At 41.7% G+C, this 19,631-nt stretch overlaps 1 protein-coding gene across 2 annotated transcripts in view; it reads right to left on the bottom strand.

Annotated features, from left to right (window-relative positions):
* Positions 1-19,631, bottom strand: part of LOC126199328 (uncharacterized) — a 115,935-nt gene that overhangs the window by 35,161 nt on the left and 61,143 nt on the right. For both annotated transcript variants that reach the window (XM_049936171.1, XM_049936172.1), the window contains one exon: positions 10,422-10,629. In XM_049936171.1, coding sequence (XP_049792128.1) covers positions 10,422-10,629 — 208 coding nt within the window. The remainder of the gene's footprint in view (positions 1-10,421; positions 10,630-19,631) is intronic.

Genomic DNA, 19,631 nt, shown 5'->3' on the forward strand with positions numbered 1-19,631 from the left:
GCACCCAGAGAGGACATTAACAAGTTCACTGGTTACTTTGAAAGGGTAGAAAGTCTTTTGAAAGAAGAGGAAAATAATAAAGATTATAGGGCTCCCACTAGGCAAAATGAGCTGAACGTAAACAGAATAGGTGTGAAATGATCTATCACAGAGGTAGGTCCAGAGGATGAGGGGTTTTTGCTAAATACAGAAATTATGACAGGAACAGAAATGACAGTTATCAAAATCAGCAGTCAGCTGAGAGAGCTGAACAACATTCCAGACAGCCAAATGAACGGAATGCTACAGTTAATGGCAGAATAGGCAATGAGGAAAACTAACAGCAGTCTGTAAGGGTGCTAGCATTTGCAGACTGCCAAAGGGCAGGTTAAATCTGCTAGCAAAGCCCTCTGTAAGCCAGGAACTAACACAACAATACAGTAGTGGTGCAGGTACTATAAACCTACTGGAGGAAAGAGAGGAAGTGAAAATATTTACTTCTCAGGGAAACATGGCACAATTTTATGAAAGATAAAATGAAAATCGTCAATCTAGGAACATGTCTAGCAAGGGACCGGAGTTACCTGATGAGATTGTGGAGCTGGATCTTAGTCTAACTGAGCACTGCAATGCTAAAGAGGATCCTTTAGGGAATGTGGAAGAAAGCATGGTATGTGGGGAAAGTGTAGCAGAGGAGGAAGATATACCCACAGACGAAGTTTCAGGTAGAATAGAGGAGAGTCTGTCTAATAGTAATAGAGCAGTTTCAGATGTCAAAGAAGGTGTACAGTCCCTGGCCAAATTATTAGATGCACTACACATTTTTAATGTTATTTGTAACAATTACATGTTGAGTAGTATAGTTAATGTGATTAATCGGAAAATTTATGACAGTTATTCAGGGCACTTCTTACATTGTTGACTTTTGTATTTATTGTTGCTATGTGACACTGGATTCTTGACTTATTGTAGGTATCAATGTGCAAAGTACAGTGTAAGGGAAAGGACCTGTTCAGTGGCGTTCTCGCGCGTAACTGGTATAATACTCTGTTCACTTCAATTATCGATTTCGTAATATCGACGTCAGAATTGATTGTTTAATAGCCAGATATTATTAACTGTGAACTTTAAAAATGGATAGAAGAGGGTACATTTCACCACGTAAAAAAGCTGAGGTCACATCCCTCGTTCGAAGGTTGGAAATGTCAGAAGCTAGCATGAGGCTCGTAAAGAAAAAAATTGATTCAGGTGAAGAATTGAGCCCCAGAAGGAAGAATAAATGTGGAATAAAACCAATTTTCACTCCAAGGTCAGACAGATTTCTAAAAAAAATTGCCTAGAAAACAGATTTGTAACAACAAAACAGATAAAATCTCAACTGGAAGAGGCTAATGTGAATGCATCTGAACACACTGTTTGCAGAAAGATGAAGAATATTGATTTCAAGGCCTGTTGACCTGCCAGAAAACCAAAGTTAGCAGCCACAATGAAAGCAAAGTGTCTGAAGTGGGCTAAACAGTGGTGTGATAAGGATGTGGACTTTGGCAAGGGTACAGGGTGTCTTTACGTGGTTAAAGGCATAAGGAGGCAAGACCAGTACAAGGAAGTCCTGGAAAAACAGTTAATACCACAGTATAGAGAATGGTTCCCAAATAGGAAACCACTTATTTTTGTGCAGGATGGAGCTCCCTATCACACAGCCAGGTCAGTCAAATCCCTTCTGAAGGAACAAAATATCCCTCTGTTAGATTGGTCAGGTAATAGTCCCGACATGAACCTCATACAAAATGTATGGGAACTAATGAAGAGGGAAGTGCCAAAAGATGTCATCACAACAAAAACACAGCTCTTAGAGAAGATCATCCACATGTGGTATCATCATCCACAAATGCAGGACATCATCCACGTGTGGTATCATCATCCACAAATGCAGGACACAGTACAGTCCTGCACTGAAAGCATGCCACATTGTATTAAGGCTCTCATAGCTGCAAAAGGTGTGTCAACAAGATATTAAAACTAATGTTTTCACTTTCACAATATTTTAATTTTTGTTGTAATTATTGAAATAAAATATTTTCAACAAATATTACGTTTTATTTATTTGTTATATCACCTTAGTTATGAAGTAGACTACACACAATCATTTTATCACAATTTATGTATTAGAAAAAAAATCGTTACACATAAAACAAAATTTGCTTAAAAACTGTAGTGCGTCTAATAAATTCGTCAGGGACTGCAAGTACACTCCTGGAAATTGAAATAAGAACACCGTGAATTCATTGTCCCAGGAAGGGGAAACTTTATTGACACATTCCTGGGGTCAGATACATCACATGATCACACTAACAGAACCACAGGCACATAGACACAGGCAACAGAGCATGCACAATGTCGGCACTAGTACAGTGTATATCCACCTTTCGCAGCAATGCAGGCTGCTATTCTCCCATGGAGACGATCGTAGAGATGCTGGATGTAGTCCTGTGGAACGGCTTGCCATGCCATTTCCACCTGGCGCCTCAGTTGGACCAGCGTTTGTGCTGGACGTGCAGACCGCGTGAGACGACGCTTCATCCAGTCCCAAACATGCTCAATGGGGCACAGATCCGGAGATCTTGCTGGCCAGGGTAGTTGACTTACACCTTCTAGAGCACGTTGGGTGGCACGGGATACATGCGGACGTGCATTGTCCTGTTGGAACAGCAAGTTCCCTTGCCGGTCTAGGAATGGTAGAACGATGGGTTCGATGACGGTTTGGATGTACCGTGCACTATTCAGTGTCCCCTCGACGATCACCAGTGGTGTACGGCCAGTGTAGGAGATCGCTCCCCACACCATGATGCCGGGTGTTGGCCCTGTGCGCCTCGGTCGTATGCAGTCCTGATTGTGGCGCTCACCTGCACGGCGCCAAACATGCATACGACCATCATTGGCACCAAGGCAGAAGCGACTCTCATCGCTGAAGACGACACGTCTCCATTCTTCCCTCCATTCACGCCTGTCGCGACACCACTGGAGGCGGACTGCACGATGTTGGGGCGTGAGCGGAAGACGGCCTAACGGTGTGCGGGACGTAGCCCAGCTTCATGGAGACGGTTGCGAATGGTCCTCGCCGATACCCCAGGAGCAACAGTGTCCCTAATTTGCTGGGAAGTGGCGGTGCGGTCCCCTATGGCACTGCGTAGGATCCTACGGTCTTGGCGTGCATCCGTGCGTCGCTGCGGTCCGGTCCCAGGTCGACGGGCACGTGCACCTTCCGCTGACCACTGGCGACAACATCGATGTACTGTGGAGACCTCACGCCCCACGTGTTGAGCAATTCGGCGGTACGTCCACCCGGCCTCCCGCATGCCCACTATACGCCCTCGCTCAAAGTCCGTCAACTGCACATACGGTTCACGTCCACGCTGTCGCGGCACGCTACCAGTGTTAAAGACTGCGATGGAGCTCCGTATGCCACGGCAAACTGGCTGACACTGACGGCGGCGGTGCACAAATGCTGCGTAGCTAGCGCCATTCGACGGCCAACACCGCGGTTCCTGGTGTGTCCGCTGTGCCGTGCGTGTGATCATTGCTTCTACAGCACTCTCGCAGTGTCCGGAGCAAGTATGGTGGGTCTGACACACCGGTGTCAATGTGTTCTTTTTTCCATTTCCAGGAGTGTAGAATGGAAGAAAGCTCACTAGATAGTGGTGCAGCTACAGAAGTAGATGAAGCTGGGGGTTATTTTGAAAATTCTGACAACATAGAAGGAAGTATTGCAGAGTCTGAGAGGATTAGAGAAGGTGACTTTTTGGAGAAATGTTTTAACTTGTCACTAGTCGACAGATTAATTAAAGCTGCCCCAATTAAAGAGGAAGATGACCCAATATATATGTGTGTTATTTCTGCAGCAGGTATAGGATTCGACAGACATGATGTAGTGCACGATTTATTGGAAGAATCAGATCCTGAAACTGTTGAAGAACCTTTATGACAGCTGATAATGGAGTTGCAGATTTTGGTGAAAATGTTCCTTGCTTACTTGATAGTGGTTCAGATGTATGTGCAGTGTCAAAAAATTTTGTAGATGCTATTCCTAATTGGAAAGAAATAGTTATTTTGCATGTCTCCAGAATAAACGCTGTAGTACCCAGAGGTAAAAGTAAGAAAGCAGTAACTGATGAGATCATGTTACCTGTAAAGGTTCAGGGTGAGCAACTGTACCACAATTTCCTGATAATTTTTGGGTTAAGTATGGAAGTGTTGGTTAGGAGAGATTTTTTGAAAAAATACAACAGGAAAGTCAATTTTGGGAATAACGAAGTTGTCATTACCGTAGATGGAGAGCACTTGAAGAGTCCCGTTTGCAGAAAGAAAGTGATATCCGACAGGTGAGCAATGTGATGTTCCCATATCTTGCTGCAGGAAAAGAGAGGATATCGTGGGGTACAATGAATATGGAGCAAGGGAAGTTATTGACCTAAAGAAGTAAATACAAGAAGATGATGTCAGCAGTAGTAACTAAATGGCCTCAGAGGACGATCCTGAGTTGTTGGGGATACTATTTCCTTTTCGTTTTCATACTGTCAACCGACACCTCCTTCATTCAGAGCTTTTGCTATCATCTGTTCTTTATTCCCTATCTTGTGTATATAGTGTACATAGTGTATTGTAGGAGATAAGAGTTACTAACAAACTATTTTTGAACAAATTTCAGTACTAAAAGCTTTACTAAAATACTAAGTAGTGGATAGGAGAGTATGTAAAAGTTTGGTAGAATAAGATTACGTAAAATGAAAGTGTGATTAAATGTGCTTCTACCTGTTTATGTAAAATTTTCAGAACAGAGACCATGCTGTTATGATTGCCAATGTACAAAGTCAAGAGATTACATACAGAGATGATGGTGAACAGGATGTGTATTTAATGACAACAGCAAACTGAGGCAGTTATTGTAAGGCAGTCATTGTAAATGCTTTCAGTAACTTTTCATTGATTGTGTGTTTGTATATATTATGTAAAGCTATGAAACAGTAGATGTTACCATTAATAAGTAAAGATTTTCTAAAAGTTGAGTAATGTGTTTACTAGCATTTGAGAGTAAAGTTGGAAAGATTTATAGTTAGAGAGATGTTTTCAGCAGTAACTTGCTTAGTGAATTTGAGTCTGAAGTGCCTTCTAATGACTACTGTTTTGGAATTTAAATTGGGCAAAGATACCGACAGTTAGAGTACCATATTACTTTTGATTAGTAAAGGGTAGCTCACTATTTTCTGAAGAAGAATTTATGCTGAATAGTACTTTAGTGGAGTAATGTTATTACTAGACATGTAAAGACAAGGAAATCCAAAAAATAGTCTTTGTAAATGTACTGATTACGACAAACAAATAGTATACATTTTGGAAGAAAAATATATAACATTCTACTTTGCAGGAAGCAAAGTAATGATTATGCCCAGGTGTGGAACTAGTGTAAGAGTAAATGTGAAAAGAAGTTCCCACACTGTCTCATTGATAAGTATGTGCTGAAAATATATCTTTTTTTTTAAAGATGCTCACAACTGCACAAAAAAAAAGAGGTGTAAGATAGGAAATGGTTCCCCCTCTCATACTATTGTTGAATGAGTCAAGGATGCCAAAAATAGCACTTTTTTTGAGAAGTCTGTGAGAAAGTGTACTTAGATAAAAGAGAGATGCCCTCCATAGTACCTCTACATAGCGAAGATTATGTATTGTTCAAAAAGTCTTCATACGAATGCTCACCAAAGGTTTCATCATTACAAAATTTCTTTTTACAACGAAAATGGAAAAGTAAAGTCTTAAGGTGATGGAAGTTTGAAAAAGCAAAGTTATCAATTATAATATTTTTTGTCAAATGGGTATTAATTTTGTTAAAAAGAATAAAAAAATTTGAATTTTGTAGAAAACATATTTTTGTAACAATTTTTGTAAATAATTCCAATGTATTGCTATCAAGTCCAAGCCATAAAAAACTGATGTATTACTGTAACCGAGTTAAATCTTTCGCAAATTTTCATTTTTCAATACGCTTCTTGGTTGGCATTCAAAACTTTTTAAAGTATCCATGGGTAAGTGGTTTTGCTGGTTTAGTTAAAATTATGTCTTGGTAATAATTTTGGCGCAATATGACCAATAATGTACTTGAAAGTAGTTTTTGATTCATAGGAGATGTATAATGTAGCACATCATGTAGCGATGTACTTGAGGACAAAATTATGGAAATGGAAGAAGATGCAGATGAAGATGAAATGGGAGATATGATACTGCATGAAGAGTTTGACAGAGCACTGAAAGACCTGAGTCGAAACAAGGCCCCCGGAGTAGACAACATTCCATTAGAACTACTGATGGCCTTGGGAGAACCAGTCATGACAAAACTCTACCATCTGGTGAGCAAGATGTATGAGACAGGCGAAATACCCTCAGATTTGAAGAAGGATATAATAATTCCAATCCCAAAGAAAGCAGGTGTTGACAGATGTGAAAATTACCGAACTATCAGTTTAATAAATCACGGCTGCAAAATACTAACGCTAATTCTTTACAGACGAATGGAAAAACTGGTAGAAGCCGACCTCGGGGAAGATCAGTTTGGATTCCATAGAAACTTTGGAACACGTGAGGCAATACTGACCCTACGACTTATCTTAGACGAAAGATTAAGGAAAGGCAAACTTACGTTTCTAGCATTTGTAGACTTAGAGATAGCTTTTGACAATGTTGATTGGAATACTCTCTTTCAAATTCTGAAGGTGGCAGGGGTAAAATACAGGGAGCGAAAGGCTATTTACAATTTGTACAGAAACCAGATAGCAGTTATAAGAGTCGAGAGGTATGAAAAGGAAGCAGTGGTTGGGAAGAGAGTGAGACAGGGTTGTAGCCTATCCCCGATGTTATTCAATCTGTATATTGAGCAAGCAATAAAGGAAACAAAAGAAAAGTTCGGAGTAGGTATTAAAATCCACGGAGAAGAAATAAAAACTTTGAGGTTTGACGATGACATTTTAATTCTGTCAGAGACAGCTAAGGACTTGGAAGAGCAGTTGAACGGAATGGACAGTGTCTTGAAAGGAGGGTATAAGATGAACATCAACAAAAGCAAAACGAGGAAAATGGAATGTAGTCGAATTAAGTCGGGTGATGCTGAGGGAATTAGATTAGGAAATGAGATACTTAAAGTAGTAAAGGAGTTTTGCTATTTGGGGAGCAAAATAACTGATGATGGTTGAAGTAGAGAGGATATAAAATGTAGACTGGCAATGGCAAGGAAAGCGTTTCTGAAGAAGAAAAATTTGTTAACATCGAGTATAGATTTAAGTGTCAGGAAGTCGTTTCTGAATGTATTTGTATGGAATGTAGCGATGTATGGAAGTGAAACGTGGATGATAAATAGTTTAGAAAAGAAAAGAATTGAAGCTTTCGAAATGTGGTGTTACAGAAGAATGCTGAAGATTAGATGGGTAGATCACATAACTAATGAGGAGGTATTGAATATAATTGGGGAGAAGAGGAGCTTGTGGCACAACTTGACTAGAAGAAGGGTTCGGTTTGTAGGACATGTTCTGAGACATCGAGGGATCACCAAATTAGTATTGGAGGGCAGCGTGGAGGGTAAAAATTGTAGAGGGAGACCAAGAGATGAATACACTAAGCAGATTCAGAAGGATGTAGGCTGCAGTTGGTACTGGGAGATGATGAAGCTTGCACAGGATAGAGTAGCATGGAGAGCTGCATCAAACCAGTCTCAGAACTGAAGACAACACCAACAACAACATCATACAACTTGTCATCTTGCGTTGAAAGCGTAGCTTATCATGGAGCCAGGAGGAGAGCAGATTTGGTTTTGCCACCGGCACAGCTAACGCTGGCTACTGGGCCGAGCGAGCCGTCTACTTTCTTAATGCTGCGTGCAATACATTAGACATACTCTCTATGAATCTGAAGCGCTATTAAATATGAATCAATCTTTTTCACCCTCAGTAAACCAAAATTCTATGGTTAACACGACCATACTGTTAAAATTTCACACCAGTTACTTCCATACTTTTGGAAATATAAATTTTACCTAAAATACGTTATAACCATGCTGGCACGGTCAAACTAAGTTAGGTATTATAAGGTATTCATCTATAGTTTCATTATCACAGATTTCTGATGTAATAAAAAGCGGTTTTGGAAGTTATTATTTCATGGTGTTATCATTGTGTTAGTGTTTTGGACAGACTGAGAGAGTGGATACAGGACATACTCCACAATAGGAACTTACACAAAATCTGAAATAGTTCTTCAATATTATGAAAAAAAATTGATCACTACTTGCCCTATAGAGGAGACATGGAGTCGTCGACAGGCACAACAGAAAGACTGCTAAACATTTAAGCTATGGGCCAAAAGACCTCCTTCTGAAGTACAAAACACACGCACACAAATGACACCCATGACCCATGAAATAGTTCTTCCTTGGTTATAGGACAGTTGATTATTAAGTTATACCTAATGTGACAGTATGTTACAACTAATGTATTGTGGAACATACTTTGATGAGAATGAGATTGCTAGCATTGGAATTTGTCAGGGCATAATAAAATCAGTAACTTTGTGTAGTATCACAATGTGCTTGATCAGTAATTCAGTTGGCATAAATTGATCCCTGACAGTCAGAGTAGGCTGGGTGCGGCAGCTTCACAAGCCTATCTCAACAAATAATTTAATGTTACTGCTGTTATTGTTGTGGTCTTCAGTCCAGAGACTGGTTTGATGCAGCTCTCCATGCTACTCTATCCTGTGCAAGGTTCTTCATCTCCCAGTACCTACTGCAACCTACATCCTTCTGAATCTGCTTAGTGTATTCATCTCTTGGTCTTCCTCTACGACTTTGACCCTCCATGCTGCCCTCCAATACTAAATTGGTGATCGCCTGATGCCTCAGAATATGCCTTACCAACTGATCCCTTCTTCTAGTCAAGTTGTGCCACAAATTTCTCTTCTCTCCAATTCTCTTCAATACCTTCTCATTAGTTATGTGATCTACCCATCTACTCTTCAAAAATTTTGCTGAAGTACTATTAAATATGGCTCGATCTTTTTCACACTCAGTATACCAAAATTCTATGGTTAACACGACCATACTGTTAAAATTTCACATCAGTTACTTCCATACTTTAGGAGATATAAATTTTACCTCAAATACGTTATAACCATGCTGGCACGGTCAAACTAAGTTAAGTATTATAAGGTATTCATCTATAGTTTCATTATCACAGATTTCTGACGTAATAAAAAGCGCTTTTGGAAATTATTATTTCACCGTGTTATCATTGTGTTAGTGTTTTGGACAGACTGAGAGAGTGGATACAGGACATACTCGTATGTAAAGTGAGAATATGATATTTTATTAAAACTATATAAATGTATGCATCAGAAAGTTGTTATGCAATAGAGGAATTTGTGACTTCTGTCAGCGTGAGCTTCATTTTGTAAAAGACAGCCAGAAGAGGAGTTGAGTTTTAAATTTATTAGTAATTTATTTTGTGGAAAGGAAACATATTTTGTTTTTATTAAATTTTATTTAGTTTTGGCATTATGAGATTTCTAGTCTAAATTATTTGTGGTAATCTGATTGGCTGACATTAGAAATACTGCAAGTATAGAAGCACTCAGGAACATTGCGTAACTGATATTGAGAAATTAAATAAGGACTTGACAGGCATTTTCCTAGTTTTAAAAACAATAAAACAACTAGAAGGAAATTTTTGACATTTTTTTCAAATGACTCATGCAAGAATTCCAAACGCTCAATAGTTTCATTAACTTTCAGCTACTACCTTTGCGTGATAGGTATTTAGTCAAATTTTCATAAACGGTTCTTTTGTCGGCTAAACCAGTATCTACCATCGCAAAGTGAAGGGGAGACAACTTGAAACCTACCAGGTAGTTGGACAGATTGTTTAAAGGATTGTGAGAGATCAACCCACCAAGATATTGTTTGACTGCTAATAGGGGCCACTTTGAACACACAAAATAACCTTCCCCCCCATGCCAGAATTGTAATGTTATGTCACTTTGTTCCATTAATATTGACTATCATAGAAAGTCTGCTTTTTTCTGGATCCCTCTGTATAATTAATGGTTTAAGAGGTCATTAACCAAGGACAGAAAGCTGTTTTATTAGGGAAATGCAGGCAGATTAGTAAATTTTTGAAGAAAAAGGTAGCTGACTGCAGGAAAGGATTGATTCCTCTCCAACTGAATATTATGTGATCCTACAACAACTGGCTCAGGCATGCCAAATCAGTGATGTCACATTTGAAAATTTATGCTTATTGTTGGAATAACAACAACGAAGTCAAATATAATAAGGTCTGTGATAAAATGAATATAACTTAAATTAGAAATTATAACCTCTGTATATCAATAATATATCAGCATTTTACCTGCGTGTAGGATCCCAGACTTTTATTGTCCTGTCACTGTGAGAGCTACAAAAGTGCCCTGGTTTAGAAGTATCAAGGTCCAAGCCTGATAATGGTCTCTCATTCTCACAAATTTTATATGTATGAAGTTGCACAAGATTCAAATCACGTCTGCAGGCATTGTTCAAATAAACTGCAACAGCATTTCTCTGCCGCACACCTATGACAGCTGTAAATGAGAAGTGTATCTTTTACTTTGTTGAACAAAAACAGATATTGCTAAATTTAAAGTGCAATAATAAAGAAAACTAAACAGAAAGAAAATTGCAATACTGTCCAAACTCAGTCTCCAGATTGCTTTCCTTTATTTTCAGATGAACGGACTCAGGCCTTATGTCCATTTTCACATCTATTACAAACAATTTTTTAAATTACAATTGGTTCAAATTACAAATGGTAAGATTTCTGTTCAGAAAGCTTCAAAATGCTTAAGAAATAGTCCTATAGAAGAATTTTGAATTTTAAACCATTTTTAATCTGAACAAATTGTTACTTAAAAATTGTTTGTAATAGATCTGAAGACTGACAGCTGGCACAAATGACCATGTGAAAATAAAGGAAAGCTATCTGGAGACTGAATTTGAACTGTTTTGCACAAGTAATAATCGCTGAGACTCCCTGAGGCTGAATATGTCTAGTTTTGATAGAATGAAAATTATTATAAATGAAACTGGAATAATGACCATAATAAGCTAAAGATCACAACAAAAAGAAAGAACCATGTAATCTCTCATTTCAAGATAAGCATAAACTTCTGGAGCCTATCACACTGTTAAAATGTTTCAGAATAATATTATGAAGCTACACTGAATGGAAAGAACACATGGCATCGGTAGTAGAGGAGAATGAAAGACTTGGATGTGTTTGAAGAACTCTGGTGGAAAGCCTGCAAAGGAATACACAAACAGGAGTCTAGTGTGATATATTTTAGAGTACTGCTCCGGCATTTTGAGCTCACATCAAACAGACATACAATACACAAACATCAAACAAATTGAGAGATGCGCTGTGCTAGGATGGTGAAAGATCAGTGTAGCACACATAGCATGAAAGTGTAAAACAATTGCTCAGGGAACTTAAATGAGGATCTCTGGAAGAAATTTTATTTTGTTCTCTCAAAACCCTTTCAGGTGATGTCATTTTCTCAATTTTAACAGAAAAAAGTTTCAGTCCACAATACGAACTTACACAAAATGTGAAATAGTTCTTCAATATTATGAAAAAGATTGATCACTACTTGCCCTATAGAGGAGACATGGAGTCGTCAACAGGCACAACAGAAAGACTGCTAAACATTTAAGCTTTGGGCCAAAAGACCTCCTTCTGAAGTAGAACACACACACACACACACACACACACACACACACACACACACACACACACACACACGACACACTTGACCCATGAAATAGTTCTTCCTTGGTTATATAGGACAGTTGATTATTAAGTTATACCTAATATGACTGTATGTTACAACTAATGTATTGTGGAACATACTTTGATGAGAATGAGATTGCTAGCATTGGAATCTGTCATGGCATAATAAAATCAGTAACTTTGTATAGTATCACAATGTTCTTGATTGGTAATTAAGTTGGCATAAGTTGATCCCTGACAGTCACAGTGGGCTGGGTGCGGCAGCTTCATGAGCCTATCTCAACAAATAATTTAATCTTGTTGTTGTTGTTGTTGTTGTGGTCTTCAGTCCAGAGACTGGTTTGATGCAGCTCTCCATGCTACTCTATCCTGTGCAAGCCTCTTCATCTCCCAGTACTTACTGCAACCTACATCCTTCTGAATCTGCTTAGTGTATTCATCTCTTGGTCTCCCTATACGATTTTTACCCTCCATGCTGCCCTCCAATACTAAATTGGTGATCCCCTGATGCCTCAGAATATGCCCTACCAACTGATCCCTTCTTCTAGTCAAGTTGTGCCACAAATTTCTCTTCTCTCTAATTCTCTTTAATACCTCCTCATTAGTTATGTGATCTACCCATCTAATCTTCAAAAAATTTTGCAAATGTCTCCATGGCAATAGCTCAGTGTTGTCACAGCTCTGCAAACAGCTACGGTTTTCACCTGCAGCTGTTTTCACTTCACAGCTGAAAGCTGGCAACAGCACAGTAAGCTATCGGCGATCTTCTTATGCCACCTCAACTACAGCATTTGTACTCCTGCTGTTGCCACAATCACAAGTAATGTTTAATTTGGCTATGATTTGTTTTAATGGTCTATTTCTGAATATCTTTAATTTTTTTCTTCTGCAAGGATTCAAGATATTCATTTACAACAAGGATGAAGTATATAACAGTCCTCCTCGAGTGGGAACGTCACTCCACCTTGTCTATAATTTAATGTAATCCACAGGACCTGCTTATCTTTACCACAGAATGCCAGCCTATCTGAATAAAGAGTCTAAGGAGAACCTCCATGGCCTTTCAAGCAAATGTGGTACCAGGAAATATGCCACAATTAATGGAGGCCATCATGATGCAAAACCATACCAGGATAGTACTAACCTACACAAATGGCTATCAACAATTTGTGGTTATCAGACATAAAGAACAGATCTTTGAATGATCAATAAATCAGTGACTATTACAAGCGATGGAAATTCATTCATCAATTCTAGAGCACATTCAGCAAGTACACCCCTCAATAATTTGACTCAACTACAGGCAGCTATTCATGTGGCTCTCCAGTGCAAAAATCACCTCATAGCCATATACTTTCACAATGGAAAAGGGTGTCACACGACATGGAGATCTAATAACCTAAATAAACTTAATCTCTATGGCTACCTCCCATCTGCTATGGTACTCTCTCGTAGAAGGTTCTTTCTGTTATATGTTGGGTACACTCTCAGGTAAATTTACATACAAAAGCTTAGTGTATGTCAAAGAATACAAAACAGAAATAAAAGCAAAATAGAGGGTTGGTTGGATCGTTAAAGGGATCAAGCAACTGAGAGTATAGACTGCATGCGGATTGCGATTGCAATCCCTGATCGGGGCCATCATTGCAGTAGATAGATTACTGCGTATGGAATGAGGAGATGGCAATTTGGATGCTTAGTGGAGCTGTGACCAAGAGTAGCATAATTGGCAAGCTGTTTTTGGTGTCTGATCCGCTGTGGAGGGACCCCAGTCTCCACGAGTAAGCTGTTCACAGAGCTAGTTCGATAGGCTCCCATCACAAGTTGAACCGTGCAGTGGTGTATCAGATCTGGTGTGTGTAATGCTGAGGGTGATGCCGAACCGTATTCCAAACTCCCATAATCAAGGCAAGAATGTATCAGGGCTTTGTAAAGCTGCAAAAGAGTAGTGTGATCTGCACCCCAGTTGGTGTTACTGAGGCAACAAAGTGTATTAAGGTGCTGCCAGCACTTTTGCTTAAGCTGGCGAAGTTGGGCAATCCATTTCAAGAGAGAATCGAAGACCAGTCCAAAAAAAATGATAAGTCTCCATCACACTGAGTAGTTGTTCGTCGAGGTAAAATTCTGGTTGTGGGTGAACGGTATGATGTTGGCAGTTGTGGGTTAACGGTATGCCATGGGTGAGGGCCCATGCCTGCATATTTTGTATGGCACCTTGCAGTCGATGCTCAGTGAAATCCACACCAGAAAAGCAATACTACAGGCACAAGTCATCAGCATATGAGGAGGGTGAGGCTGAGGACCCCACAGCTGCCGCTAGACCATTGATGGCTACTAGAAACAGAGGGGCACTTAGCATAGAGCCCTGTGGGACCCCATTCTCTTGGATATGGTGGGTACTGTGCGAAGCACCAGCTCAAACCCGGAACATACGGTGCCACAGGAAGTTCTGAATGAAAGTTGGGAGCAGATCACAGAGATCTCACTCATGTAAGGTAGTAAGGATGTGGTGTGCCCAAGTGGTCAGAAGCCCTTTGCAGGTCGAAGAAGAGGGCTATGAGGCATTGACGTCAGGCAAAAGCTGTTCAGATTACAGACTCCAGGCACACAAGATTATCAGTAGCAGAATGGCCTTGGCGGAATGGAGCGAGAAGACAGTGAGACTCAATGTGCCACCATATCCGCCAGCTGACCATGCATTCAAACAACTTACAGAGAACAATGGTGAGACTTATTGGGCAATAACTGTCCATCTCTAGAGGGTGCTTACCTGGTTTCAGTTCTGGGACAATAATGCTTTCTTGACACTGCAATGGGAACTTCCTGTCACTCCAGATGTGGTTAAAGATGGCAAAGATATTATGCTGACAATCCACTGGTAGGTGCTTGATCATTTGGTTGTGGATGTAGTCTGGCCCTGGGGCTGTAATCAGGGCAGTGGGCTAGGACACTGACAAATTCCCACTCAGTGAATGGAGCACTATATGGCTCCAGGTTGCTTATAGTAAAAAAAATTGCTTTCATTCCACCTGCATTTTTAGGACACAAATGGCAGGTTGATAATTCTGTCAATGAGGCTTGAGCATAGCAGAGCAAAATTTCATTGACAGCGTCTGGTTAAGTGTAGACAGTGCCAGTGCCATTCAAGGTAATACCAGGTACACCTACAGGTGTCTGGTATCCCTAGAAACATCTGATCTCTGCCCAAACCTGTGAAGGAGAGGTAAGTGATCTGATGGTTGAAATGTACTGTTCCCAGCATTCTCACTTCTGTCTTTTTATTAGGTGGCAGACACAGGCACGGAGTTGCTTAAAAGCGATGAGGTGCTCCACTGATGGGTGCTACTTATGGTATTGGAGAGCCCATCTAAGATCTCGAATGGCCTCTGCTATTTCCAAGGACCAGTAAGGTACTGTCTGCCATCGACATGGGCCTGAGGAATAGGGGACTGCCAAATCAGCTGCCGAAAGAATAGCTGTAATTGTATTCTGGACTCTCCATGCAGTGGGGAGTCAAGGTTGACAGCAGAAGTGAAAGCATCTCAGTCGGCACTGTTGAGAGCCCACCTAGGTATGTGTTCAGGGGAGTGACACTGGTGGAGGGACAGGAAGATGGGGAAGTGGTCACTACCACAAAGATCATTGTGGATCCAGTGGATGGATGGGAGATGACACAGGCTGCAAATGGAAAGGTTGATGGCCAAGAAAGTTCCATGTGCCACACTGGTGTGTGTGTGTGTGTGTGTGTGTGTGTGTGTGTAGGGGAGGGGGGGGGGCAGTATTTAAAATGCAAAGGGTAAGTTGCGCCAGTAAATTTTTGAGGTCTTTACCATGGCCATGACCATGGTTCTACCCCACAAAGGATTATGGGCACTGAAATCACCCAAGATTAGGAAAGGTGGGGGGGGACTGAGAAACCAAAGCAAACAGTATGTTCTGAGACACTTCACCATTGGAAGGGAGGTAAACAATTCAAATGTTTATATCCCGAAATTCCCGTACGCAAGCAGCTAAAACCTGCAATGATATATTAAGAGGCATGAGTTTGCTATATAGAGTGTACAGACCATATGTGCAAACTCCACTTGGCACCCTGTCATGGGCAGCACAATTCTTGTGATATCCCCAGTATACATGAAAGGCTGGGGTACACGTTGCTGGAAACCAAGTCTCCTGAAGGGCAAAGCACAAGGCAGATGAAATGCTTAAAAGATGTTGTAGCTCAGCCACCTGGTGGAAAAACTGCTACAATTCCACTGAAGAATAATGTTGTTGATGTACAGTGAGGTCATGAAGTGACCATGAGGGCATGTTATGCCTTGGAGTCAACTGCCACCCCTGGTTGAGGGCTTATGGCATCAATATATAGAGGTTTTGGGTGCAAACTGGGGCCTCATGGGTTGCCGGAATCTCTGCCTCAGCCACAGTAGTGGAAAAGCAGATCTGGTGGCATGGGGGCCACTGGAATTTCCTTCTTGGAGATCTTTCCTCTCCTTAGAGAATTTTTATAACTGCAAGGGCTTCCTGAACCAGTTTTAGGTAAATATGATGATCGCAAAGCCTTGCACCAGCAGCCACTAGCTGGTGTCTGGTTGTAGACTTTCCTTGAAAGAAAGTGTCCTGAGGGATCCCTTCCTGGTGAGAGAAGCTAGAGCAAGGGGACTTGTCTCTGGCTGGTATGTAGGGACCAATGTCCCCAAAGTAGGTGTGGGGGAAGCAGCAAGAGGGGAGCCCTAACCATGGGGGGATGGGGCATTAGAGGGGGGGGGGGGGGGAGGCATGACTGAGCAGCCATTAGGGCCCACTATAGGAGGTGTAATGAGCGAGAGTGCTATCACCAAAAGGGGCGAGCTTGCCGTAGCAGTAGCATATGACACTGTTTGACATGTTGGGGAACAACCGTTTGCACTTCTTCTTGGCCTCTTAGTAATTGAGTTTGTTCAGAGAGTTGTATTCTCATATTTCTTTTCTCTCTGGAAAACAGTACTATCTGGTGAGCAGGGAGAATGGCGCTTTTAACAGTTGACACAGATTGGGGGGGGGGGGGGGGGGGGGAGGTGCACGGCGAACATTCACATCATGCAGTCCTTGTCTACAATCTCTACAGCTAGCACTTGCGTTGCAGCATGAAAACAAGTGCACAAACATAGTTTCATATTGCACTGGTATTCCATTACCTTGACCTTTTCAGGGAGTCAATCACCCTCAAAGGCCAAGATGAAGGCACCGGTAGCAATCCCATTGTCCTTTGACCCCCTATGTACACGATGGACAAAGTGTACACCCCATCACTTCAAGTTGGCAAGTAGCTCACAATCTGATTGTAAGAGCAGGTCTCTGTGGAAAAAGATGCCCTGGACTAAATTTAGACTGTTATGGGGAGTGACAGTCACCGGTATGTTACCCAGCTCGTTGCAAGCGAGCAGTGCCCGTGACTGGGCAGTGCAAGACATTTTGATCAAAATTGATCCACTTTTCATTTTAGAGATGGCTGCCACTTCCACAAACTTGTTTTCTACGTTCTCCACAAAGAACAAGGACTTTATGGCCAAGAAGGAATCACCATAAGTCCTTGTATGAACCAAGTATTGCAAGAAGTACTGTTCTGCTTGCTATTTAGCCCTACATTCCCCCCCCCCCCCCCCCCCCCCCCAGGCATAACAAGCGAAGGGAACTCTTTAGGCTCATCTCTCTGCATTGAAAGAGGACTGTTCTTACATAGAGACTACTGGGGTCATTTGGCCACCACTGGGAGGTAACTTAATCGAATTCATTTGTGGCTGATCGGCCCTGGTGCCACCCACTCTGGAAGGGGGCTCTCCCCATGGGCACCATCCAGCCTCAGCAATAGCTACCTGGCCAGTAATCTCTCACTTGGAGTCCTCGTGCCCCAGTCATGACGGGCATTCATTTCTTGGCATACATGGGAAGTTTTCAGCTCAGGCACCAACAGTGTATTCCATGCATGGCCATGGGGCTACCATCGTGCAGGCACTTGACAACCCAGCACAACTGGATGGCTACCATGCTGGGTTTTGGATGTATTATCATATTAAAGGGAAGGATGCACAGATGCTAAGGCACAAAAGGTGGAGCACACACTACACTGGTTGATCTTCCCTGCACGATCCACACTTCAGAGAATTTTGAAAATGGTGGCAGGTCAAACCCAACAATGGGAACCATGTATTTACTTAATGAAAAGTTGTAGAATACACTGGAAGTGGAAACTCGGGGTGCAATCATAAACCACGTCCAAGCAGGGTCAGCACCAAGAAAACCATATGATGGACAGGCAGAGGGGGAAGGAATAGTGGAAGTATAAGCATACAGCATGGAAAGGATGTAATGCTGCAAAGGCTGGGGTAGCCAAGCATATTCTCACAAAAGAGTTGTAAGCCTCCGGGAGGGGGGCGGGGGGCAGCAAATCAGAGGGACAACCAAAAAATGCTGAATACAATGAAGATGGAGCATGGGATATTTGAGAATGAAGTACAGTGATAGCATATCAGATAGAAATGGCTTACTCAGTAAAATTTGACTCACTTAGTGTCAGGCTAGCCTTGTTCTTCACCCTGTTAACATAGTGTCTAATGTACACTACTGTAAAATGAAAAAGGAACACCTCAATGTAAGTGACTAAGGCATATCATACTCGCATGGGACCCTACAAGAGGATAGCTAATGCAATGACCAAATGTGTAGCGCTGTGGACAAACAGGGAACTGCATTATTGGCTGCGGAATGTTGCAAAAAGCTTCGCAATAGCTGTTCACTTCCAGAGCCACTAGCACCAATCTGCCTTGTCATACAGGGCTCCATCTGTATCTGCAGCACTGTCAACATGCTGCGTCAATGTGGACATGAACCGGTTGTGCATCTGACGGAGTTCGAGCGAGGGTTTACAAGGAACTTGCGGAAGGCCGAGTGGTCGTACTGCAGAACTGTGCTATCTGTGGGGCAAGAGATCTCCAGTGTGTCGATGTTGCCAGTGGTCAGCAGAAGGTACACGTGCTCGTCAATCCAAGTTGTACAGCAGCGATGCACAGATGCATGCCTAGACAGTCACATCTTACGAAGTGCCAGTCAGACTGCACCTCGACTTCACAACAAATTAGGGACACTGTTGCTTTGAGGGTATTAGGAAGGACCATTCACTAAGGTCTCTGTGAAGCATGACTGCAATTCTGCGTGCTGTTAGAAACTCTTCTGCTCGCAACCCGACATTGTGCAGCCCACCTGCGCCAATGACATGGCAGGCACTTATGTAAGGATGAATGAAGACTTGTCACTGTCAGAAATGAGAGTCACTTCTGCCTCAGTGGCAATGATGGTCATACGTGAGTGTGGCATCGTCCAGGTGAGGGCCAAAGTCTGGAGTGTATACAACAGAGGTTCACAGTGACAACAACCGGCACCACAGTCTGGGGAGCCACATCTCACAATAGCCATCCTCTCATGATTATGGAGGGAACATTGAGCAGTGCACAGTACATTCAAACAATATTCAACCCATCATGCTACCATTCGAGCACCAACAAGTCAATGTGCTGTTTCAACAAATAATGCACATATACACATATCTTGGTATCCTGTGCCACTCAACCTGCTCTCAGAGTGTACGTCAACTCCCAGGTCAGGACAATCCCTAGATCTGCCTCCATTGAGCAAGTTTGGGACTGGACTGAACATTATCTTGCATAGTCTGCTAGTATAGCAAGACATCTGGACCAATTGAGGCAACCAGGTGTTAATGTACTCAGATGCGTACGGCTCTGTTGGTGGGATGATTTG

Source organism: Schistocerca nitens, chromosome 8 (assembly GCF_023898315.1).
Source record: "Schistocerca nitens isolate TAMUIC-IGC-003100 chromosome 8, iqSchNite1.1, whole genome shotgun sequence".
NCBI lineage: Eukaryota > Metazoa > Arthropoda > Insecta > Orthoptera > Acrididae > Schistocerca > Schistocerca nitens.